Genomic DNA, 26,619 nt, shown 5'->3' on the forward strand with positions numbered 1-26,619 from the left:
GTTTAGGTCCTCAGCAACTTCTCTAACGTTGATTCGACTATTGGCCAATACCATTTTCTCCACTTCATTAATTTTTTCGTCTGTTGTTGAAGTGCTCGGGCGTCCGGCACGCTCTTCGTCGTTCACATCTTCTCGGCCTTCTGAGAACATTTTGTACCACCGATAAACGTTGCTTCGGTCCAAGGTAGCTTCTCCGTATGCCACAGTCAACATTCGGAATTCATCCGCGCACTTAATTTCGTTTTTCACACAAAATTTGATACAGGTTCTTTGATCCATTTTTTTGAATAGGTAAAAATCGAAGACGATCCAAAACACGTGCAAGCAAAGCAGCTGTCAACAATTAAGTGAACATTCAAAATGGCCGAGCTTGTCGGCATAAGTGAGAGACATGAGTACCAACATAACGCCACAAAAAGATCGAAATTCGAATATACGTAACCCGCGAAAATTCAAAATTCGCGATACTTTTTGAACACACCTCGTATTGCCCCAAGAATTACAAATGAAGCATCTGAGTCTACGAAGCATTATATTATATTATACAACTGAAAATTAAAAAAAGAACAGCAAATAAGCAGTACAATTACAGATTGAAAAAAAAGAGTACAATTCAAAGATATTGCATTCTAATTTTGCAATAGCAGAATATTTAATTAAAATAAACAGGAAAGAAATGTAATGGCTTACGGTCGCAATCAATACTAAGACTTAACCCGAAATAGGTTTTTAGTATGATAATAAAACTTAATGAAATGCGAAAAGAAAATAATAAGTAATATAACAGTTATATAAGAGTTTTTATTCAATTCCTAATAAGAAACTATTAATTGCTTGTATACATAAAGAGTAGAAAATGCCTTTCACTTGCGTTTGGTAATGCGCCCGCTTAGTGGAGAATAGAGCTAACACTTCGAGTCGCTCGTGCGTAGCCGTTGCCGCTTGTAAACAGCACCAGCTAACTCGGTCGCTCGGCGACACTACATTTTGCATATAGACATAGAATACATAGACCGAGCAAACAAGGAGTGGGGGTAAAGCGTCGGAAACTAAAAGAGATAGCATGTTTGGACCTGAGAGCGGCCATGGCGGCCTTTTTTCTATAACGCTAAAATTTCCGGCGCACTAACGACACACATCCATTCTGGCCGGAGTATGAACTAAAATCACATCCATTTTGCGACACTGTCGATCAAAATGGTTCAAGTCTGTGCTAAAGTCATGTAGTGGAAGTACTCCCACCATATGATTTTAGCACAGACTTGAACCATTTTTATCAACCGCTCTCAGGCCGCACAGGCCGCTCTCTAGAATATACTATATATAAATGTGTGAATATATTTATGTATATTTGGTTATGAAGAAGCATCCCAGCAAACGAGAAATGATTGGATTGGATAAATCCATATGAATCATGTTTCTGAATCCGCAAAAAAGTATTGAATTTTATAGAAACTAAACACATTGAATCCGTTTCCTATATCTCTAATTAAATATAATTCATTGCATTTTTTTTACGTAAATCATTCAAATGGAATCTACGTGAGCAAAACAACATTTTTGTAATAGTCTCAAAAACAATTTTTGCAAAAAAAAAGTCAATTTCTTAGGAATTTTTCAAGCGGTCACCCATCCAAGTCGCGACTCCGGTGAACGTTGCTTGACTTCCGTGATCGCTGCGAACTAATCCTTCACGATGACCTGTGAATACTTTATACTGGTATGTGTATATAATTGTTAGATCAGGTCAATATACGTTATCGAAAAAATGAATTATGTATAATTAAACCATATTATTTATTTAAAATTATAGTTTTTTTACTAATTTTGCAAATGTAAAATAGCATCTAGAATAACTTTTCTATTATTTGTTTAAATAAGAATGCAATTAGAAAATATATATCAATATAATACAATAATTAAATTAAATATGAAAAAATTTTTATTAAAAAACCAATTAAAAAATATTGTTTGCTCATTAGGATGTAGATCAAGGTTTCTTCATATATAGACCTATTTTGTCTATTGATATGAATATTTATGTTTCTCAACAATACATGATGCACACAGGACTACAGGACCGCATGCCTTTTTCTAAACGTCATAAAGTCAATATTTGAAGGACGTCTGCAGATGTTTATGCAAAGTCGACTTGCAGTCAACTCCGAAAGCCTGACTTAGAAAAGTCGATTTACAGTTGACATATAGATGGTTGTGCTGTTAGGGTAGTTAAATATAATTCATTGCATTGTACATTTAATATGATACCAAAAGCAAATGGCTAATCCACAATTACAGATTCAAACGAATAGACTCACGTTCATTGCATTGAATATTGAATATGATATCAAAAACAAATAACCAATCCACAATTACGGATTCAAATGAATAGGTCGCACGTTTTACTTTTATGTATATTGAATAAGATACAAAAAGCAAATAGCCAATCCGTAATTATTGATTCAAATGGATTACGGATAGAAAACGGATTCAAAAAATCCAAAAACTGGATTTAATTTTGTTCCATTTAATAATCCTAAATATTTTTCAATTATTTCTCGTTTGCTGGGATGGTACAATCACTTCAAACGTCTCTGGACTGAAAAATATTGGACTTAGAGAGTTGTGCCCATTGAAACTTTTGTTCGGGACGTCAAGAACAACAACATATTTCAATTGCAGTCAATTTAACCGAGGGCCATTTTCCATAAGGATTGTGCGTGGTCCTTTGTTTATACTTAATTTAATTATTGTATTATATTGACATATTTTCTAGTTGCATTCTTATTTAAACAAATAATAATAGAAAAGTTATTACAGATGCTAATCCGCATTTGTAAAAATCAGTAGAAAAACTATAATTTTATATATATTATATAAATAATATGGTTTAGTTATACATAGTTCATCTTTTCGATAATATATGCTTATTTAATCTATCAATTATATGCACATATTAGTATAAAGTGTTCACAGATCATCACGAGGAATCCAGTTCGCAGCGATCACGGAGGTTAAGCAACGTTCACCGGAGTCGCGACTTGGATGGGTGACCGTTTGGGAATTTCCGAGAAAAAATTCTCGATTTTGTTTTGCAAAAAATGTTTTATAAAATGTGATTAAAATATTGTTTTGCTCATTGGAATTATGTCGTGTAATAATATAATACAGGGTGATTCAGAATAACCTTATGTGTTTGAAGAGACATATTCCTGAGGTTATTTTAAAACAACTTTTATTTGTCAAAAACTTGTCCGAAGCAGTTTTTAAATAATAAAAGGAAATAGTTATCCAATAACCGGGCGCGTATAGCGGTGAAGCAGGGCCGGCGCAACTTACCGTTCAATACGGGCGATTACGTGAGATTACGATCTCAGTGATAAGCTGACAGCTAGAACACTGCTTTCCTTCCCTTCCCCCCTTTCTCTCACTCTCTCTCCCGCTCTTTCAAAGCCTCTATCCCATTCTCGTTCTCATTCTTTTTTTTATTTATTTATCAATTCATACACTAACACTGAAATAATGCTAGAATTAAAAACAATATTTAATTATTTGACGTCTTGCTTTTAATAATTCTGTACGTGTAAAAAAAATATTTTTTTTTTATGTGATTTAAGACCCGGGGGTTGAGCGACCTACCGGGCGCGTCTCCGGGTGGCGGATAGGAGAACGGCCGGAGGGGCCCGAGTCCCCCAGGGATAAAATCCTGCGTGGGATTAGGGTACCTCCGGTTAGTGGCGGCTATAACTGGTCTCCCAGGTGTAAAATCCTGCGTGGGGTCAGGAAGGCCGTTACCGCGGACCAGTTCCCTAAGCCAAGCTGTGAGCTATCGTGGCGATGGCTGCGTGGCACTGAGGGAGCAGTGTCTTGAACGATGCCTCTGGGGCACCAGGCGACACCCCAGAGTAATAGCCTTACCTACGCATGCGGGGCTCTGTGTGGGCGGACTTTTAGTTCCCTAGCTACTCGTGGGAACCATATGGATTTCAATTTACTCAAAGACGTAGTGACGGAGATGGAGGGCTCGCAGCGCGGGACCTCCAGTGCGGAGGCGGCGGAGGTGGTTGCGGACGGGGCTCATCTGGGCTCTGGAGGCGCCACCGCCGTCGGCTCCGGCACGCAGACGGAAGCGGTGGGTGCGGATGGGGCTCTTCCGGGCCCCGGAGGCGCCACCGCCGCCGTCTTAGAGAAAAGCTCCGCGCCAGCGGCGGGCTCTCTTGGCAAGAGGAACCGCTCTGGTGCGGAGAAAAGGAGGGCCAAACGGGAACGAGAAAGGTCTCAGTGTGGGACCTCCTCGGGCACCGTGACCCCCCTAGTAGCAACGCCGAGGGAGAGGGAAGGGCACACCGGCGGCAAACGCCGGAAGGGCTCCACGGACACCCCCCCTTCGGCGGAAGGACCCGCTAAGAAGCACAGGGCTCAACATACTGGGACCTACGCCGAGGCGGCGGACCCCCTAACAAGGGTTATCATCCCCGAGGGTTATCCCGAGGAGGAAATTACTGCCGAGCGGCTGGCTCTTTTGAAGCTGGCCGTCAGCAGGGCAATCAGTGGGATCCGGGAAGGACCCATTCCATGCTTCCGCCGTACCTTCCTTAGGGGAGGGGCCGCGGTAGTTTTAGGCAGGGATGAGGCGTCCTTGGTCTGGCTCACTGAGCAGATGGGGAGCATCTCTCCCTGGGAAAATGCCAAGCTCAGGGTGGTGGGCCCGGAGGTGCTTCAAAGGCAGCACAGGGCCGTGGTCTGGGTCCCGGGGGCTCCCGATGAACCGGCCGCGGTCCTGGAGCGGCTGGAGAGGCAGAATCCTGGGCTCAGCACCGGGAGCTGGAAAATCATGGCTGAGAACGTAGGGGCTACCAGGGACGGTAGGAACCTGGTTCTCAGGATTCCAGAGTCCAGCGTCCTCAAGCTGAAGGCGCTGGACTTCAAACCCTACCTCGGGCTCGACCAAGTCACCTTCAAGGTGAGCGGGGCCCAAGGCGGGGATAGGGAGGGCGAGAAGGGGCCCCCTATGGACGAATCGTAAAGTTCGATCGTCCCGGGGTGACCTTTACTCAAATCAACTTGCACCACAGCAAAGGGGCCTCGGCGATTCTGTCGAGGAAACAAGCTGCGGTGCACACAGCCATCTCACTGATACAAGAGCCCTGGCTTGTCCGGGGCCGTATCAGTGGCGTGGCAGCATGCGGGAGGCTATTTAAGCCTCCAACAGCCGAAAACCCCAGAGCCTGCGTAGCGGTGAAGGGCGTTGACGCTCGACTAATCCCGCATTTATGTTCCAGAGATGTGGTGGCGGTCGAGCTCGATGTCGCCGATTCCCTGGGAAGCAGGAGGAGGGTGGTGGTGTGCTCCGCGTATTTTCCCCATGATGGGGGGGCCCCACCGCCGCCGGAACCGGTGACCAGACTGGTAGAGTACTGCCAGAGAGAGCGGCTTCCCCTGATAGTGGGTTGCGATGCTAATTCGCACCACACAGTCTGGGGTAGCACGGATACCAACGATAGAGGTAGGAGGCTGTTGGAATTTCTAGCGTCGACGGACCTAGAGATTCTCAACAGAGGTAACGAGCCCACCTTTTGCACGGCGGTGAGGAGAGAGGTTCTTGACCTTACTGTCTGTTCTAGGTGTATATCGAGGGACGTGGTCGGTTGGAGGGTCTCGCGCGAACCTTCACTGTCAGACCACAGGCAAATCACCTTCAAGCTGGCCTGGGCTAGAGGTGAGGTGACGACGTTCAGGGACCCCAGAAGGACCGATTGGGACTCCTATCGGGCGGACCTGAAATGCCATCTCGAGGGCTTCCCAAGGAGGCACGGGACCGAGGAAGAACTGGAGCTCTGCGTGGATCATCTGCAGAGGGCTCTGGTGGAGAGCTACGAAAGGAACTGTCCAGAAAGGGCGGTTAAGAACTCCAGGGGCAACTCCTGGTGGAGTCCCAAGCTGCAGGAGCTCAGAAATGCGGCTCGGAGGGCCTGGAATAGGGCCAGGAACACGGGCCGCCAGTCGGACTGGGAACTTCACAGAAGGGCTCAGAAAGACTACAGAGACTCCGTGGTAAGGGCAAAGAAAAAGAGCTGGAAAGAGTTCTGCGAGTCGGTAGAGGGCGTGCCCGAGACCGCAAGACTATGCAGGATTCTAGCCAGAAATCCAGACGCCGTCCTGGACTCCATTAGTCTCCCCGATGGGACACTGGTGACCGGGGAGCGATGTCTGGTGCATTTGCTGGAGGCCAGCTTTCCGGGCTTCCGCAGAGAGCACGGCGAACTGTTTGCCTATGATGCGGTGGGCTCGCGCAGGGCCCGCAAGGCCGACTGGGGACTAGCGGCCAGCATTGTCAAGCCCGGAAAAGTGAGATGGGCGATAAGCACCTTCAAACCCTTCAAGTCGGCGGGACCAGATCAAGTGTTTCCGGCTCTTCTACAGGAGGGGCTGGAGCTGGTCGTGGGACCTCTGACAAGGACTTTGAGGGCATGTTTGGCTCTGGGCCACACGCCTAGCGCATGGAAACTAGCGAGAGTGGTATTCATCCCAAAAGCGGGAAGAGGGAGCTACTCCTCTGCTAAAGACTTCAGACCGATAAGTCTGACTTCGTTTCTCCTGAAGACTCTGGAGAAATTGGTCGACGCGTATGTAAGGGACGTCGTTCTACTGCGGCGACCCTTGCACTGCGCGCAACACGCGTACCGCATGGGCTACTCCACGGAGACGGCTCTTCATACGACTGTGTCGTTTATCGAGGGGCAACTGGAGAGGGGCGGTTACGCGGTGGGCACCTTCTTAGACATAGAGGGTGCTTTTAACAACACCCCGCACAAGGTGGTGTGTGATGAAGCGTTGCACAGGGGTGTGCCGGAGAAACTCGTAGAGTGGATCCGGGGCATGCTAGGACGGCGAGTTGTAGCCTCGTTGGGAACAACGAGGGTCAGTGGATGGGTGGAGAGGGGGTGCCCCCAGGGCGGGGTACTCTCTCCACTGTTATGGTGCCTGGTGGTGGATGGGCTGCTCGAGGGACTGAGTGGGAGGGGCTTCTTCGTGCAGGGCTACGCTGACGACGTGGCTCTGCTAGTGAGAGGACCCTTTCTCGGGCCCCTCTTGGAGCTCATGCAGAGCGCACTGGGAACAGTGGAGCGGTGGTGCAGGGGGACCGGTTTGTCAGTAAATCCGCTGAAAACGGGGCTCGTTGTCTTCACTCGCAAATACAAAGTGGGCACTATAAAGGGGCCCATCTTTGAGGGTACAAGGCTAATCCCAACTGAGTCAGTGAAATATCTAGGAGTGATCCTGGATAAGAAGCTGTCCTGGAGGGAGCATCTTGAAAGCCGCTGTAAGAGTTTGTGCTCCTACTTCTGGATGTGCAGGAGAATCGTGGGCCAGACGTGGGGGTTGAAGCCCAGGATGGTCTGTTGGATTTACACTGCAATACTTCGACCCAGGCTCACCTACGCAGCAGTAGTGTGGTGGCCGAGGGCGCGGAAGAAAGCGGCGGTGGCGGCGCTCGAGCATATCAGGGCCCTGATTTTAAGAGGGGCCCTGGGTGCGATGCGAACCACGCCGGTGGCAGCCATGGGCATTTTGCTCGGGATTGAACCACTTCACCAGGTGGTTGTGGGGGCGGCGGCGTTAGCCGCACACCGACTGGCCTGCGAACTGAAGTGGAAAGAGGGGACTGCGCACACTAAGTTCCCCAGCGGCGTGCTGACCGACCCCATCTTCAGAATGAGGCAGGACAGGATGCCAGCAGTTCGGGCCCTGGACAGGCGCTTTAAAGTGCAAGTTACAGGGCTCGCAGACGAGATTGAACCCGGAGCATCGGCTCGGGCCTGGACCGGGGACGTCTGGTTTACAGATGGCTCCAAGACAGGTACGAGCTCCGGCGCGGGCATTGTTTGCCGACAGAGGAGGGTGGCGGAAAGCCTGCCCCTAGATAGGCACGCCACGGTTTTCCAGACGGAGATCGTGGCAATCCTGAGATGCGCCCAATTGGCCCTGGAAGTGAAGGAGACAGTTGGGCACGTAAGAATATGTTCGGACAGCCGAGCTGCCATCAAGGCACTCGAAGCTCCGATTTACACCTCGCGGCTGGTCTGGGACTGCAGGAATGCACTGGAGAAGCTGGCGAAGGACAAGAGAAGTTACCGTGACCTGGGTCCCCGGTCACTCGGGGATCGAGGGCAACGAAGAGGCCGATCGGCTCGCCAGGGCCGCATCAGGAATGGAGGTGTCCGGACCGGGACCGGTGCTGGGGGTCCCTTTCTGCCTTGGCAGGGAGAGGCTTCGGGCCTGGCTGCGGAACGAGCACCTCGAGTTCTGGAAGAATGAGCTGAGGACCAAGTGTCGACAGGCCGGGGCTCTACTGGGGGAAACACCCAGTGAGGGCCTAGGCCGGGACATAAGGTCCCTGAGCAGAAGGGACGCCAGGCTGGTGGTGCAAATACTGACTGGCCATGGTGCCCTCAACTACCACATGCACAGACTGGGCCGTTCCGATACGGCCGAGTGTAGGGCCTGTGGTGAGGAAGAAGAGACAAGTCTCCACATTCTTTGTGACTGTCCGGCCTATGCGGGTCTGAGACTAAAACTACTAGGCTCGGCATTTCCCGAGCCAGGGCAGATTAGCAGGCTGCCTATGAGGAACCTGAGTCTCTTCTGGAGGAAATCGGGGCTCCCATAGGCAGCAAACGACTGGAGGTGGCACAATGGACAATAGTCTGCGTGCCGTAGGCGGATCTTCGAACCGAGGACCGCCCCCTCAGTCTTCATTATTATTATTATGTGATTTAAGAAAAAAAAGAAAAATCTCGAGTTTAATATGGATATTAAACAGGTAATCCTCAGGATATCCCGCTCGCCCTGACAGGTCGTCCTTAGGACGTCCCGTGGACGTTCCTGTGCTATTAGGGGTTTCATTGAAGAAATATTTCAATATAAAAATTTCGCTTAAAAAACCATATTAACAAAATTCCATGTTATTGTTTTGACTTTATATAACTCGAAATGTATACGGCCGAATAAAAAATTAAATAACAAAAAACCCTTGAGTGTATATACCTTCCTATGTCCAGATAGCCAAATAATTGCAAGTTGTCGACAACTTGTCACAAATATTAGTTGTCAGCAAAGCAACAGAAGGGGGTATCCTCTTACCATTACGTTCTTGCCAGCAATAGTTTTTAAAATATAATACTAGCAAGTTTCCAACAACTTATCAGCATTATACTTATTACAAGTTATAAATGGGAATTGTTGCTCACATGTTGCTGTCATGTTGCTCGCAGATTGCTATAAACAATTTTTAAAATATAGTAATGGCAAGTTCTAAACACAACTTACCACAATATAATAACACAGATTGACTTCAATAATTTTTCTCGACAATAAAACTCAGCATATTGATACTAAATTGACTAAAACATTTTTGTCGCATTAAATAAAAGGCAACGTAATAGCAATTAACAAGCAATTTAATCTGCGCGATGATTTGCTTTAGATTGAGTTATCACGTTTTGCTATCTGGGTGATAATACATTTAAAAATAATGAGAAAGTGTATGTAATTAAAGATTAAAACTGTACCTTGAAAAATTTAGAAGTGCTCAATAGTAAAAATGCGTTATAACAATTGTCAGTCATTATATATTAGCATATTATAATCACTAAAAAACAGCGGATTACTAAACTCCATAAGCAATTGTTAGAATTCCTATCCAATTTAAAAAAACCGATAGAAAACGATAGAAAGTATCAGAAATCTGATTCAAAACAATAGAATTCTATCGTTTTAAATCAGGTTTCTGACACTTTCTATCATTTTCCATCGGTTTTTTTTTATCAGAAATAGGTCACCTAATAACGGAAATAATAGGATGAGTAGCCACATTGTCGACAGTAGCCATAATATCCTCTTCTCTTCTACATTTTGTTTTTTTGCAAATGTATTACCAGCCCAAGTTTTAATTGGCTTTCTGCTCTTCTGCTTTTCTGTCAAGGTGTGAATTTTCCCTTAGACGTTGTGCTGTTTGAGCTATGTAACAGTGTTTGACTGTATTTCGTTATTGGAAAGCACTATCAAACTGTCAAGAAAATAAAATAAGATGAAGACAAAATGACCGTTTCGGAATTATAATAACCGATAAATTTGATTAATTCTCTTCTAGTAATCATATTAACCAAATAAATTGGGAATTATTCATATTAACTGGTTATTATGTATAATAAACAGATAATCAAATTAAGCGTAACATATATATGGACATTTTATGCTAAAAGAGCCATTCATTTGTCGAAGCGTTACAGATTTTGTTTATATTGCTTGAGCTTGAACAGTTTGATGGTTGAACATTATATTAAATATTAAGCCCGTAGAATAATAGTTGCTGAACTGTAGAATCTTTGATTTGTAGACTTTATCGTCATAGTCCTCTTTTCGCTGTTTTTTTACAGTGGGCGTGAAAGGCAAGTTTGAAAATAAAATGTTGACGTTTCCTATAGAAAATTGAACGCTCTTTCACGTGAAAATACTAATTTTTGGCCAGGGCTTGTTTTTGACAATTTTTACCATTTTTAATTTTTTAAAATGGCAGCGCAATTAAAAAACTAGTTTTGATTTTCTTCAAAAATAGCTCAAAATGTAACCCTAGGGCTCTAGTTTGTTACCCTAATTTCACGACAAAATTTCATCATCAATCTATCACGTTTCATGCCTTAGTTCTAATTTTGTCCGCAACGGTATGTCGCTACCGTCAACGCGGAATTCTCGACTAACGCGCCTTAAGTTATCATATAGCAACTTCTTAATCAAGCACACTCATAAATACATTATTTATCCTTGTCTTTTGATTCCAATGTCATTTAACACAAGATTTTTCAATTATTGTGGGACACCGTTATCTCTCCGTTTACCGTCAAAGCAACATTGCTTCACTTCTTCAGCTGTTATTCCCAAACAAGTGCGTGCCCCAATAAATCCTTTCAAGGTAATAAAGTAGAAGCCCAGGGCTATATTTTAAGCTATTTTCGAAGAAAATCGAGACTGGTCTTTTAAAAAATTAAAAATGGGAAAAATTGTTGAAAACGAGTCTTGACCGAAAAATTAGTACTTTCACGTGAAAGAGTATTCAATTTTCTATGAAAAACGTTATTTTATTTTCAAACTTGCCTTTCAATCTCACTGTAAGAAAGTAGCGAAAAGAGCGTTGTAATAATAAAGTCCAAAAATCTAAAGTCCTACGGTTTGGCAACCAATTATTCTACGGGGTTAATATTTAGCATAGAATGTTCAGCCATCAAACTGTTCAAGCTCACACAATATGAGTAAAAGTAACATTTGTGACACTTTGAAAAATGGGTGGCGTTTTTGGTGTGGAATAGCCCCATATATAATATATAAAAGACTTTCGCTGAAACAAAGATAGAATTTATTGCTCTTGATATTTATCTTATATAAGGGATTTTTATACAGGGTGCGAGAAAAGTTCCGGGACGGCGAAATATCTCGAAAACTAAGCATTTTAGGAAAAAGTGTTTCAGACAAAAGTTGTAGGGTTTAAAAAGATCTATTTACTGATCTTATCAGTTTGACCTTGGATGGCGTCGCCAAGGTCAGATCGAAATTAAATTAACTTTTTTAAATGGAACACCTAACTTTTTATTGCAAATTCTTGTAGCTTATTTCGAGACCTTTCCAAAACATTACAAGAAAGTTTATTTTCGTTGAATACTTTCCGAGTTGTGAGGCTTGAAAGCTACAGTGTACTGTAGTGTGGGTCCAGCCACTCTTGCCTTAACTGGCCGGACACACGCCACACTTGCCTTAACTGGCCGGACACACGCCACACTTGCCTTAACTGGCTGGACCCACACTACAGTACACTGTAGCTTTCAAGCCTCACAACTCGGAAAGTACTCAACGAAAATAAACTTTCTTGTAATGTTTTGGAAAGGTCTCGAGATAAGCTACAAGAATATGCAATAAAAAGTTAGGTGTTCCATTTAAAAAAGTTAATGTAATTTCGATCTGACCTTGGCGACGCCATCCAAGGTCAAACTGATAAGATCAGTAAATAGATCTTTTTAAACCCTACAACTTTTGTCTGAAACACTTTTTCCTAAAATGCTTAGTTTTCGAGATATTTCGCCGTCCCGGAACTTTTCTCGCACCCTGTATATATCTTTTGTATCAATTTTATATTCATGTTAAAAAAATATGTTTGTTCAAGCAGTTTTGAACAAGAGTTTTGAATTCAGTTTTTGTTTCTTATTAACATAACGAAGTAAGCACTAAATATAATGGGTGTAATATTATATAACATAAATATAACCCATGTATACGTTATATGATATTTCATCTTTTATATTCGATGTTTGATAGAAAGTATTTCCATGGCTTAATTATTGTACTACATTTGAATTTTTTATCTGTATCTTTACACAAAAATCTTTTGAATGAATACAGAACTTAATTCAAAAGCAATATCCCATATGACACATGAACATAAGAAGGAACTCAAATCAGACATCCGATACAAGTCTTACGGACGTCATCCTAAGTACATTTATCGGAAGTTTTGTGTACATCCGACGGATGTATTAGGGGTATTCCATGTTCCATTCGAGGGATATTCTAAGGACGTACTTAAAATGTTCACACCGGACATAAAACAAGGACAGTTGAAACATATTACATTTTATATAAAATATATCCATACAACACACTTTATCCAAAGGATATTCCGTGGACGTCTCTAGATCTATGCTGTGTAAGAGACTATTTAAAACAATATTTCATTGAAAATTATTGAAATTGAGACGCTGCAATAACACGTGCAATAACATAAATATTCAAAAGGCTTCAAAGATAAAAATTGTTGCGTATCTACTCAAGACGTCCAAAAATGAGCATATAATTATTGCATCCGAATGCTTAATTATTATGTCGCTATAAGTTTTGAATGAGCGTTATCAAATATTTTATATTATTTGGTGACATGATGAAAGTAAGGAATGACTGAATTTAATCTACATGTTATGATAAAAAATTAAGATTATTTAGTAATAATTAAAGAATGTATTGGATCTATTTTCAAAACATTCAAAAAATTATAAAGAATTTACAAATTGTTTTATATTGAATTTGAAAGAAACAGAAAATATTTACAACGTTTTAGATGAATAAGAAATTATTTCAATAAGAAGTAAACATGTCTACTTGCAGGTGTTCTAATGAAAACATAATTAAGAAATAATGAAAAAAAATCTAAATTTTTTAATTCAAGTACTTCAAATATTAAAGATAATTTATGTAAAGTTTTATTGCGATCCATAGATCAGTTCTGTATATAAACAAAATTTATTTATTTACAGAATAATTAAACAGACAACAAAACTTTGTATAAATTATTTTAAATACTTAAAGTCCTTATACAAAAAAATAAGATTTTTTAATGTTGCAAAAAATAATTTTATTTTTATAACAAATCGAGTAAATATAATTATAAAAATGTGTTATTAAACAAAAATATAATCTTATTCATACAACTTTTATATAGTTTATTTAAATACAATTCCCGTTTTCGATGACTGATGATGGCTTCTATTTTTATTACTCTTATTATTTTTTTGTTACGCTGAAGATGGCTCCAAAAAGAGTCAAAACGTTCGTTTTGAAATTTTGAATTGAATAAATGATTTAATATCGATACTTCTAATTGCGCACTTTTACCTTCGCTGACTCTTATTAGCGTATTTTTCAATTTTTAATTGTATTTAAATTTTGAGAGTCCGGAACTAATTAATTGTACATACATATTTAAACATATTTCCAAATTTAATTTTTTACAGCGGACATGCTTTAGATATAAAGGAGACATATGCAAAAACTAGATCGACATAATTTCCGGATATGTCCCCGAATGCAATTATGATTAATGCATTAATATATTATTTTAATTAGTGAATCTGCACCGACCGTAGTCATGTATAACGGGACGTCCGAATACGTCCTTGGGTATCTTGTGGACGTCCGAAAAACAAAGACATAAACAGGACATTTAAGGACATAAATTAGATGTCTGAAGGACGTCCATGTGTTGTATGGGATGTTGTCAATGCCAAAAATAATACTATTCGAGTAAAAAGATTTTCAGGTTTGAATAAAAAATATAGTTTTTTTTTACTCAAAGTTTCTAGTCTTTTTTTGATCATTTTTATCTTTAAATAAGAATGACATTTAGATATATTAGTATAATACAAACCTGGCGTTCCAGTGCTAGGTGCTTCAAGAGGATCCAATGCATCTATATCAAAACTAACGTGTAGAGATCTTGAGTTATGAGGATCTATCTTATTAAGTGCCATATGAATCACATCGTGAATACCTAAAGACAAATTAGTATTATAAATGTATTGAACATTTTACGAATTATCAATAGATTATTATTGTATTCAAACCATAACGTTCTACATCTTCCATGCCATAAGCGGTGATACCGAATTTTTCAATTACTAATCTTTCATAGCGATCTATGGATCTCAAACCAATATAAGCTACGTTTCTGATAGATAATCTATAAAAAAAATAATATATTGGTTAAATTTATATTAAAATTTATTTTAAAGAGTTTTCTAGTCAGGAGCGCAAAATGTAATCTATTTTTGGGAATTATTTTAAAAAAAGCTACTGTATATATATATATATATATATATATATATATATATCCTCTTTTATGCTTTTACACATTTACTTTACATATATTTTTTAAATATATATAAATTTTTATATGACTCAATTATTATAATAGTTATCATATTATGTTTTAATAGTAAAATGTAAGAAAAGATATGTGTCGATAGCTGACATGATTGTAGTCTTCTAACTTAACCTAATTCTAACTTGAATGCAAAAGAATTCTTAATAGTTATTATAAGTGTGACTATAAGTGTGCTATAATTTGAACTATGGCAAATGAAAAATATTGCAAATTATTAAAATAGTTTTTGTGTGAATATTATATAGATTAGCACTACCATCCAGGGTTGCTCCTACAGCCCTTAGAAATTGTAAATTTTAAAATCTAAGGAGTTTCAATTTAATATAAATGGTTGTAATTATTAAAATAGTATTTACTTTCCACCGGCAACATAGAATTTTTATTCCATAGATTGCAATAAGAATTTTTGAAAGACAAAGTAAATTTAATCATTTGACTGGTTTTATTTTGGGTGAAATTCGTGAAGATTTCATTGAACATAGCAAAATAAAAATATGTGTGCATTATTGCGTCAATGCCTTTTTTGTACAAAATAATACAATGTGTGTATTATTGCGTCAATCCCTTTTTCCTGTTTTTGATGCAAAAACGTGTCAAATTTAGTATTTGTCTTTAACAAGTTTCTACTGTTATAGAAGTCACAAATTATATTTTACTTATTTTTTACATATTTAAAAAAGAGTAAAAATTTTGAGAAAACATGTCGGTTAAAAATTTATAACTGTTATATGAATGAATGAAAAAAATTCTTTCAAACTATAATACTTGAAGATATATATTTAAAAAAAAGTAATAATAATACGATAATGTTAATTGATAAAAATTGACTTATTTGAGTTGTTGGAAATCAGATTTTTATAAGTAAAAAAATCACGTATTTTGTGTTTAAAAAATAAAATAATAAAATTATTTTTATTTTTTTGGTTATTGGATAATATCATTATTTGGAGCTTAATTGGCACTATATCATTATTTATAGCTTAATTGGCACTATTTTTCAAAAATAAAATTAGATTATTGCTGCTTATCGAGGTGTCACTTTTGATACAGTTCTCTATCGACATCGTAAAGCGCATTGTTTTTTGGCATTGTTGGTTAGTTCAAATAAAAAAATTTTCTTAAAATTTTTCATACAACTCTTTTTCAGAATTTTTCAGAATATCTGTATAATTTTATAATTTTCTCAAATTTTGTATACGAATTGAAACATTTTTTTAGAAATACTCCAAAAAAACTCAGAAAATCTACATTTTTTCTCAAAAGTTTTCATAAATGTTAATTATGAAATATCTCAAGATTTCTAAGATTTTTTGTTTTATAATTTCTGATGAAATGTTGTAAAATTTAATAAAGTTAAAAATATTTTTTTAGAAATTATTCAATAAGAAATCTCAGAATATTTCAGAATGCACATGTATAAAAAATTTTGAAAAAAGATGTATACTCTTTCTAAGTATTTCTGAAAAATATTTCAATTTGTACAAAATTTATAAAAAAATGTTTACCAGAGGGTATACATCAGAGTAATTCAATAAAAATTTTTGTTTTATAACTTTGACTATTATATGTATTCGAATTGTGTTTTATATGATTTTACTTATGTATTTTTATATAGATTACAATAACTTACGTTGTGTATAGTTATTTATTTCTATGTTTTTTATTATTTATATTCTTTTAATAGTTTTTTAATATGTTTAATAGCAATTTGGCTGCGAATGACATAGTACAGTCGATACGTTCCACATAAAAAGATATTAGAAATTCAATTTTCCACTCTATCGATCTATCGATATGTCGATATATCTCTTCACTATTGAGCGTCACCGCTCGAAACGTCACTAGCGTCTCTATCTATCTCGCTCTACCCGTTTCTTTGTCTTATTTAAGGTGTTGCATCACCTTTTTTATACCTTTATACACACATTTATACCTTTATACACATTATTATTTGTTCTGCTGTGTATTGTTTCGTGTACTATAATCAAACTCAAAGCTACTCAGTTCTTATAACTATAATAAAGTATTTCTTTCAACGTAATCAGCACAGGTTCTCTTTCCACAACCTCTCGTTTTAATAAAGGAATCTAGCTGGATAAACATGTAAAAATTGCACTTGAGGGGATTAGATCAGAGCTAGAATCAAAATTTTAGATAAGAAAAAAAATTTTTCAAGTTTCTGTCCTCTATCCCTACTACTTATTTTTTTACAGCGTTTTACACGTTTTTCGGTTTTTATTAGGAGTATAAATAAGTTTCCGCCGTTTTTTATCAAAAATTGGGCATTTATTGTGAAAGAACGGTACCTAATGTTTTATTCGAAGTATTGTCCATCGTTAGCCATTACTTTTTCCCATCTTTCTGGCAGCATACGGATACCGCGTCGGAAGAATGCTTCATCTTTTGAAGCTATCCACAAATCGACCCAATTTTTTGTATCTTCATATGATGTGAAGTATTGCTCAGACAGGCCATGCGCCATCGATCGAAACAGGTAGTAATCAGAAGGAGCAATGTCTGGTGAATACGGCGGGTGGGGTAAAACTTCCCAATTGAGTGTTTCCAGGTAGGTTTTGACCGGCGCCACAACATGTGGACGAGCATTATCATGCAGAAGAATAACTTTGTCGTGTCTAGAGTAGTAGTGGGCACGTTTTTCCTTGAGTACTCGGCTCAATCTCATCAATTGTGTTCGGTAGAGAGACCCAGTAATGGTTTCATTCGGTTTGAGCAACTCATAATACACGACACCAAGCTGATCCCACCAAATACACAACATGAGCTTTTTTCCATGAATGTTCGGTTTGGCTGTCGATGTTGAAGCATGGCCAGGTTGTCCCCATAATTTATTTTTCTTCGGGTTATCGTAGTGGATCCATTTTTCATCACCAATGACTATACGATGCAAAAAATCCTTTCGTTTATGCCTGGTAAGCAGCATTTCACATGTGAAAAATCGGCGTTCAACGTTTTTCGGCTTCAGTTCATATGGAACCCAGTTTCCTTGTTTTTGAATCATTCCCAATGATTTTAAGCGATGTGAAATTGCTGGTTGAGTCACTCCTAATGTAAGTGCAAGTACTTCTTGCGTTTGGCACGAATCTTCATCTAATAATGTTTCCAATTCCGCGTCTTCGTACACTTTCGACCTTCCGCTACGTTCTTTGTCTTCGACGTCAAATTCACCGTTCTTAAACTTGTGAAACCACTCACGGCAACTTCTCCCACTTAAGGCAACCTCACCATATGCTTCTACAAGCAATCGATGCGCCTCGGCTGCAGATTTCTTTAAATTAAAGAAGTAAATCAAAAGCTCCCGCAAATGACGCTTATTCGGCTCAAAACTCGACATTTTCGCACGAAAAAAGATATATGATGCTGATACAAAATCGCTAATATTTTAAGGTTATGTTTTCTAATTGTTCCAAAAAACAGACTTTGGGGATACACTCTCGAAAATATTTTTACAATGCCGTCTTTCACTCTTGTATCCTGAAGTTTTGTAGATTTTTAGCATTGGTGCGCCGTGGTGCAAAAAAAATAAAAACTATATTTTTCTCATATTTTCGGTGATTATTGGTATTTAAAAATTTATAAAACTGCTGTTGTAGTTGTGACCTAAAAATGTTTCTGTATAATATTATTATTTACTACTACCATTCCCTAAATTATTTCAATTTTTACAATTGGTGTAAAGTATTGAAAGACTATGTTTTTTCATTATTTTCGATACTTATTAATATGCACAATTAAATGGCATTAAAATCTGATCCCAAAAAATTTTTTTCTATTCTTATTATATCTCTAAAGTATCTTACAGTTTTAATTCAATATATAAACATATATACATATGTACATACGTATAAATGATTAAAACAGAGAGCAATTATATATTTAAAGTACGAAGTTAAAACAATTATACGTTGTATTTTTCTGCTATTTTAAATTTACTTTTTATTTAAAATTTCAGTGTATTGAATTTAGTATATTAATTTTTAAATTCAGTGTTAAGTGATTAAAATAATAAAAAAAACTGAATTTTTTATTCATAATGTTTATTAGTATTTATTCTATATATGTATATGTTTAGTAGTATATATTTATGATGTTAAAATACGGTCATAAACATTTGTTTTAAAACGATTTTTGATTTATATGTTAACTTGAATTTTGTTTAGATTATTAATTAATGTGTATTGTGTCTATATAAAATAATTTTATCTAGAAAGTATAATAATAATCGGTCAGAACCAGCTAAATTAAACGATTTAATTCAAGATTTAATTTACAATAAACATATAAAACAAATTATGTAGGAACGTTTCAGCTCTACTTATTGTTAGCCTTCATCAGCCTATTAAATTCAATTATAATACAATTAGAAGTTTGTTTTTACAAAAAAATTTTTTCTAAAAAAGAATTTTTTCCTTTATTTTAAATATAACAAATTTTCCCTAAACTCTCTTAAAAACTTGACTTGTGCTCTGTCTGTCTCGGCAACAAGATCGTCGACGATGGCGAACGTTTATATAATTACTGTTCAAATATCTGTTCAAAGAACAAACGTGGCAAATATTACGTTTGTATAAAAAACTTATATATGAAACCGCGAGTGATTTCACGAGATTCATCATGTGAAGAAAAAATTGTGCTGCTTGGAGGACTCTCTTCATTCCACCAAAGAAGGGACGGACTAACAACACTTACACGCGCGCGCGCGCGCGCGCGCGCGCACACACACACACACACACACACACACACACACACACACACACACACACACACACACACACACACACACACACACACACACACACACACACACACACACACACGCACGCACGCAAAATTAACATCCGATACAAGAGTTTGCCCGTTCGCCATCAAAATATCATAGACGTATGCGATACACGCGACATTTTTAAGATAGTTTAGGGAAAATTTGTTGTATTTAAAACAGAGGAAAAAATTCTTTTTTAGCAAAAATTCTTTTATAAAAAGGAATTTCTAATTGTATTATAATTGAATTTAATAGGCTGATGAAGGCTAAGTAGAGACGAAACGTTGCTACATAATTTGTTTTATATGTTTATTGTAAATTAAATCTTGAATTAAATCGTTTAATTTAGTTCGTTAATCTGATTGATTATTATTATACTTTGTGTTTAATCACAATACGAGCGTTTTCCTAAGTTTTTATTATTTAATTTTATCTACGTATATTTTTATTATTGTTGGTGCACTTTTCGTGGGATAATCTCATGATTTGCTAATTGTATTTGTATTTGTTATGTAAATTATAACTTAAGTTACGTAATAAAACTATGTAATTTTTTTTATGTTTGTAAAAAACATCACGTCTATAAGACACGTCATACTCGTCAAAAGGAGTATGTAACAAAAAACTTTGTCTATGAAAAACATCATGTCTGTAAGAGACATCCCAGCAAACACTGGAGCTATATAACAGCAATGTTGATGCAATAAACTTAAAGGTAACACGCAATATAGCGTGTGCGTTACATGTAACGTCCATGTTAGTTATAATTTCCCACTCATAGAACGTCATGGTTACATTATATCAACATAACATGTAACTGAGGGAAAACATTGCTGTTATGTAACAGCAAAATTGCAATTATATATCAATAACCTAGTTTGTCACTTGGTACATTGATGCAATGTAGCTATTATGTAAAACTTTAGTGTTGTTATATTGCTACAATAATGCTATTTTATCAATCTCACTTAACCTAATTTGCTTCTTGCACATCTTAATCCCAGAAAAGTTTTCAAATTAATTCTAAGCAAAAGTAAACCAAACTTGTTTGCTTTTACAGAGAATTAATCCAAAGATCTTTTCTAGAATAAGTATATGCAAGACATATTTTTAGGAAATTATGTTTTAACCAGGAAAAAAAAATTATAAATTTTTTATAATTTATATTGCTTTTTGCAATATTTTTCTATGGAAGCACATGATAATAAATGTGACTGCAAAAGTGAATTTTGTTTCTAGATAGAGAGACTAGTTTTATGATAGTTTTCATTAAGAATCTCTAATGAGGAAATCAAGCCATAAAAATTATAATATTTTCATAAGTAGGGGAGAACGGGGCAAATCGTTAGACCTTTTTTTCTTTTGTGTCTCCTAAGTCCTATATTAATTAAAAAAAAAAAAAAAAAAAAAAAAACATGAACCGGTTTGAAAGGTTGAACCTTCCTCTTCACAATGCCGATATAAATAGAATATGCAAATGTACTTGCTTTAAAGTACATATAAAAATGTCGACCAATGTCAAGAATTAAGAATAGCCCCAAGCCCGGGGTAATTCGTAACTAGTCCGGGAATATTCCGAAATTTGTATTTTAAGTTGAAAGTCTGTAAAAAAACTGTTGTTAAGACTTTCTTTTATTTAAAAAAAGATGTAGGTATACAAAAAACAAATGCAAACATACACGTTCGCATGCCATCGATGTGACAGATTTCCTAATCTTACAAGTGTCAATCTTTAACGCTTTATAACTTTTTACCTGCTTAAGAGCGACGATTTTATATTCATATTCATGTTCTATGTATTAAAAGACACAATATTATCATGTTTGAACTAAATCAATGAAGAACTTTACCTCAATGTTTAACTCTGCGTAGCGCAGACGTTCGTAACACAGCCGAAGGATTAGAATTACCCAACTTAGGTTAGGCGCTGCAATCAGTATTAACGAATCGCCCCGGTGCTCGATATTACGAATAACCCCAACATCAACTGTGCGCATTATTGCGTATGATCGACAAAAATAGACATCACACAGCAAAAAGTAAACACGATATGTATCAAATACGTTCAACTGGACACGATACATTCAAAGTTTTCAAAAAAACCTTATTATCTTATTTAAATTTCGAAGAAATGCCGACTATCAGAAATTACTTCGACTGTCGCAAAACACATTTTTTATTACTACGACTTTAATATGACGCCGTTATCAACAAATCTTTGTTAGCAACATCGTTACATTAGGACGTGTTTACAGTATTTAAAGTAAATTTTTAATATGGACCCATAAAAAGATATTTCCAATTATCGAATTACCCCTTCTAACGATTTGCCCCGATCTCCCATATATATGTATTTCAAACAGTATATACAAAATATAAATGAGTTTTTTAACAATTCTAGTATTAAACAAACCTTTATGCACATTAAAAATTTTTGAATTTGTTTGACTTTCTTAATTATGGCATTAACAGCTTTATTTAAATTTTATATTTTTGTAACGCTTACGCTTTAGCTTATGTGAGTCAAAATCTTAATAAAAAGCATATTCAACAAGAAAAAGGTACTTGTGTTATTGTCTTATGATTAAAAACTTGGTTATCTATAAAATCTTACACACAGAACGATCAGAAAACTACCCTAGTAGCACAGTACATTGGCTTTACATTGGTTAACATTGGCGAAACATTGGTTATGTTGGGAATACATTGGCCAATATTTCCCAATGAAGAGCCAATATTGGTCATAGAATTAATTGCACATGTACTTGTAATATTGCTCGCTAATTAATATACAATATTGCATTTACATTGGAAATGCATTGGCCAAGATGTGCCAATCTAAAGCAAATATTGTTTTTTAAAGAAACGGTAATGTGCTGCCAATGTTACGAGTCAAGAGTTGTACAATATTGCACTTACATTGGAAGTGCATTGGCTAATATTTACTAATCAAAACCGAATATTGTTTTTTAAAGATATGGTAATGTGCTGCCAATGTTTCGAGTTAACAATTGTACAATATTGCACTTACATTGGAAGTGCATTGGCCAATATTTGCCAATCTAAATAGAATATTGTTTATAAAAAAAACGGTAATATGCTGCCAATGTTATTAGTCAACAATTGTACAATATTGCACTTACATTCAAAGTGCATTGGCCAAGATTTGCCAATGTAAATAGAATATTGTTTACAAACAAACGGTATGGTGCTGCCAATGTTACAAGTCAACAATTGTACAATATTGCACTTACATTGGAAGTGCATTGACCAAGATTTGCCAATCAAAAGCAAATGTTTTTTAAAGAAACAGTAATGTACTGCCAATGTTACGAGTCAATAATTGTGCAATATTGCATTTACATTGGAAGTGCATTGGCCAAGATTTGTCAATCTAAATAGAATATTGTTTATAAAAGAAACGGTAATGTGCTGTCAATGTTACGAGTCAACAATTGTACAATACTGCACTTACATTGGAAGTGTATTATTGGCCAAAATTTCTCAATCTAAAGCGAATATTGGTTATAAAAAAAATATTAATGTGTTGCCGATGTGCTGCCAATGTTGCAAGTCAATAATTGTATTGTAAATGTTATTGATAGACGAAATAGGTCCATAAATGAAAAAACCTCGATCTACATCCCAATGAGCAAACAATATTTTTCAATTATTAAAAAATTTTTTTTTTTATAAAAATTTTCTATATTTAATTTAATGGTAAATATGTCGAATAGGGAAGGCTGCCTGATGACCTTGACCTTGACATATGTTGTCAAGGTCATGACCCTGAGTAACGTCCAACAAGTTGTAGCCCTCGCTCGCCCTTCGTTAAAAAGTTATAATCATAAAAAGTTTATGAAAATTAAAAACGATAACTACACATATACTCACATATACACATAAAAATGTGCTACAGAGAACGTGTGGAAAGGGGAAGGGTGGAGCCCCTCCTCCTGCACCCTCTCCCCGTATTTTTTCTAACCTAACTTATCCCTACTTTTGTCAAAATTTGTAATGATATTAGATTTGAAATTATGGGTTGGGTTAGGAAAAATTTTTACGTGTGGTACAGAGAACCTTTCCTTGCACCCCGTTCCCGTATTTTTCCTAACCCAAACTAATTCCTAATTCTATTTTAGTTTAATTTTTAATCTAATATTGCAACGTGGTCAATTGGATATCCTTGGCCAAATTACAACTAAAATAGGGATAGGTTAGGCTCCGCCCCTCCCCCGCCCACACGTTCTCTGTACTATATGTGAATATTTGAGTTTTTCAGAGTTTTTTTTACCAATTTTAGTTTTATATACCTATTGAGTATCCGACTACAACTAAACACAAGAAATTGTCAAAATAGATATGAAATAGGTCATCAAAGTTCCACGCGGAATGAGACTGATCTTACAAGCTATTAGCTACTGTTCCGCGCAGTGTGCGTGTGCGTGTGCGTGTGCGTGTGCGTGTGCATGTGCGCGCGTAATCTAACCTAACCTATAATTTCAAATCTAATATTGTTACAAATTTCAACAAAAATAAGGGTAGGTTAGATTAGAAAATATACTGGGAGGGGTTGCAGGGAAAGGGGCAAAGCCCTTCCCACGCCCACGCGTTCTCTGTAGCACATTTTTATGTGTATATGTGAGTATATGTGTAGTTATCGTTTTTAATTTTCATAAACTTTTTATGATTATAACTTTTTAACGAAGGGCGAGCGACAGCTAAAACTTGTAGGACGTTACTCAGGATCATGACCTTGACAACATATGTCAAGGTCAAGGTCATCGAAGCAGCCTCCCCTATTCGATATATTTACCAATTTAATTATTGTATTATATTGACATATATTTTTTAATTGCATTCTTACTCAAACAAATAACAGAAAAGTTATTCCAGATACTATTCCGCATTTGTGAAATTAGTAAACAAACTATAATTTTATATTTGTTTATATAAATAATGTGCTTTAATTATACATATTCCATTTTTTTGATAACGTATATTGACTTGATCTACCAGTCATGTATGTACACGTATCAGCACAAAATGTTTACAGGTCATCACGAGTTCGCAGCGATCACACATGTCAAACAACGTTCATCGGAGTCGCTTGGATGGGTGACCGCTTGGGTTTGAAAAAAAAATTCGACTAATATTGCAACTCCAATATTGGTTAAGTAAGACAAGGTGTCAACCTTTTAATATTGGACCAATGTTGAAAACCCAATGCACAAATAATATATAATATTAGAACTGTATCCGATTAGCGCACGGTGCAATAGCCCATTAACCAATCATCTTGACTTATCTAACCCAACCGACCGAAAAATTCTAGTCATCGGCCGCTATGAGTGGTGTGCTATCGGTCCCATGTGCTATCGGGATCCGCCTATAATATTGCATTTATATTTTTTTTCAATATTGGACCAATATTGCAACTCCAATATTGGTTAAATAAAGTTCGATATCATACTTTACAATATTAAACCAATATTGAAAATCAATTTACAACCAATATAGAATATTAGGTTTAGCTTATTTATCAATATTGGACCAATATTGCAACTCCAGTATTGGTTAAATAAGGGTCGATATCATACTTTACAGTATTAAACTAATATTGAAAATCAATTCACACTCAATAGATAATATTAGATTTACATGATTTTTTAATATTGGACCAATATTGCAACTCCAATATTGGTTAAATAAGAGTTGATATCATACTCTGCAATATTGGACCAATATTGAAAATCAATCCACACCCAATATAGAATATTGGGTTTACATTATTTCCCAATATTGGATCAATATTTTATGCTTCTAGGGTAGTTACAACCACGACAAGAATGGTAAAGAGTCACATTTGCAAAAGCAAAATTTGCTCTTACCTAAAAAGCGATATCTTAAACTTAAAAAAAGCAGGAAGGTAAAAACAAATTTATTTACAAGCTTTTGATTTTATAAACATCTTGCAATTTATGTGTTCTTGCATAGAACATATTATTTTATTGTAAAAACATTCTGAAATCTTTGTTATGTTACAAGAGAGTGAACTAATTTCACAACATACAGGGTGTTCAAAAAGTCCCGGACCGGCGAAATATCTCGAAAACTAAGCATTTTAGAAAAAAATGTTTCAGATAAAAGTTGTAGGGTTTCAAAAGATCTATTTACTGATCTTATCAGTTTAACCTTTGATGGCGTCGCCAAGGTCAGATCGAAATCACATTAACTTTTTTAAATGGAAATGCCTACTTTTTATTGCATATTCTTGTAGCTTATCTCAAGACCTTTCCAAAACACTATAAACAAATGTATTTTCGTTAAGTATTTTTCGAGTTGTGAAGCTTGAAAGTTACAGTACATTACAGCTTTCAAGCCTCACAACTCGGAAAATACTCAACAAAAATAAACTTTCTTGTAGTGTTTTGGAAAGGTCTTGAGATAAGCTACAAGAATATGTAATAAAAAGTAGGCAGTTTTATTTAAAAAAGTTAATGTGATTTTGATCTGACCTTGGCGACGCCATCCAAGGTTAAACTGATAAGATCACTAAATAGATCTTTTGAAACCCTACAACTTTTATCTGAAACATTTTTTTCTAAAATGCTTAGTTTTCGAGATATTTTGCCGGTCCGGGACTTTTTGAACACCCTGTATATCTGTAAGCACATGGAAACCGATAGTACATATATTATACATCAGTTACAGCAAAAATAATAATCAAAACAATGACTGAAGAGCATGCGGCCATGGAATCCGAATACATTCAAAGCTTTGCTACTTATTTTATAAAAATAGTTTGTTGCATGCTAACACAGCTAACGCGTTTGGCCGTGTTTTGTATGAATTTTTTGAAAGTTGTTGACATATGTTTTTAAACTAATTCTATACAAAAAGCACGACTTTCGCGTTATATATTTTATATATATAGCTGCGTTAGCACGCGATAAACAAAATTTATAAAATAATGGCCACAACCTCTACGAGCAAAGCTTTGACTGCATTTAATTTGATTCCATAGCCAAAGGCTTTCCAGCAATCGTTTTCTCTGATATTTCATAGTCTCTCA

At 36.8% G+C, this 26,619-nt stretch overlaps 1 protein-coding gene across 4 annotated transcripts in view; it reads right to left on the reverse strand.

Moving 5' to 3' along the window:
• LOC105201080 (arginase, hepatic) overlaps nt 1–26,619 on the reverse strand; it is a 51,949-nt gene that overhangs the window by 12,357 nt on the left and 12,973 nt on the right. For all 4 annotated transcript variants that reach the window (XM_039455727.1, XM_039455728.1, XM_039455729.1 and 1 more), the window contains exons 5-6: nt 14,445–14,560; nt 14,249–14,371 (exon numbers count right to left, since the gene is read on the reverse strand). In XM_039455727.1, coding sequence (XP_039311661.1) covers nt 14,249–14,371; nt 14,445–14,560 — 239 coding nt within the window. The remainder of the gene's footprint in view (nt 1–14,248; nt 14,372–14,444; nt 14,561–26,619) is intronic.

This window comes from Solenopsis invicta, chromosome 12, assembly GCF_016802725.1.
Source record: "Solenopsis invicta isolate M01_SB chromosome 12, UNIL_Sinv_3.0, whole genome shotgun sequence".
Lineage (NCBI taxonomy): Eukaryota > Metazoa > Arthropoda > Insecta > Hymenoptera > Formicidae > Solenopsis > Solenopsis invicta.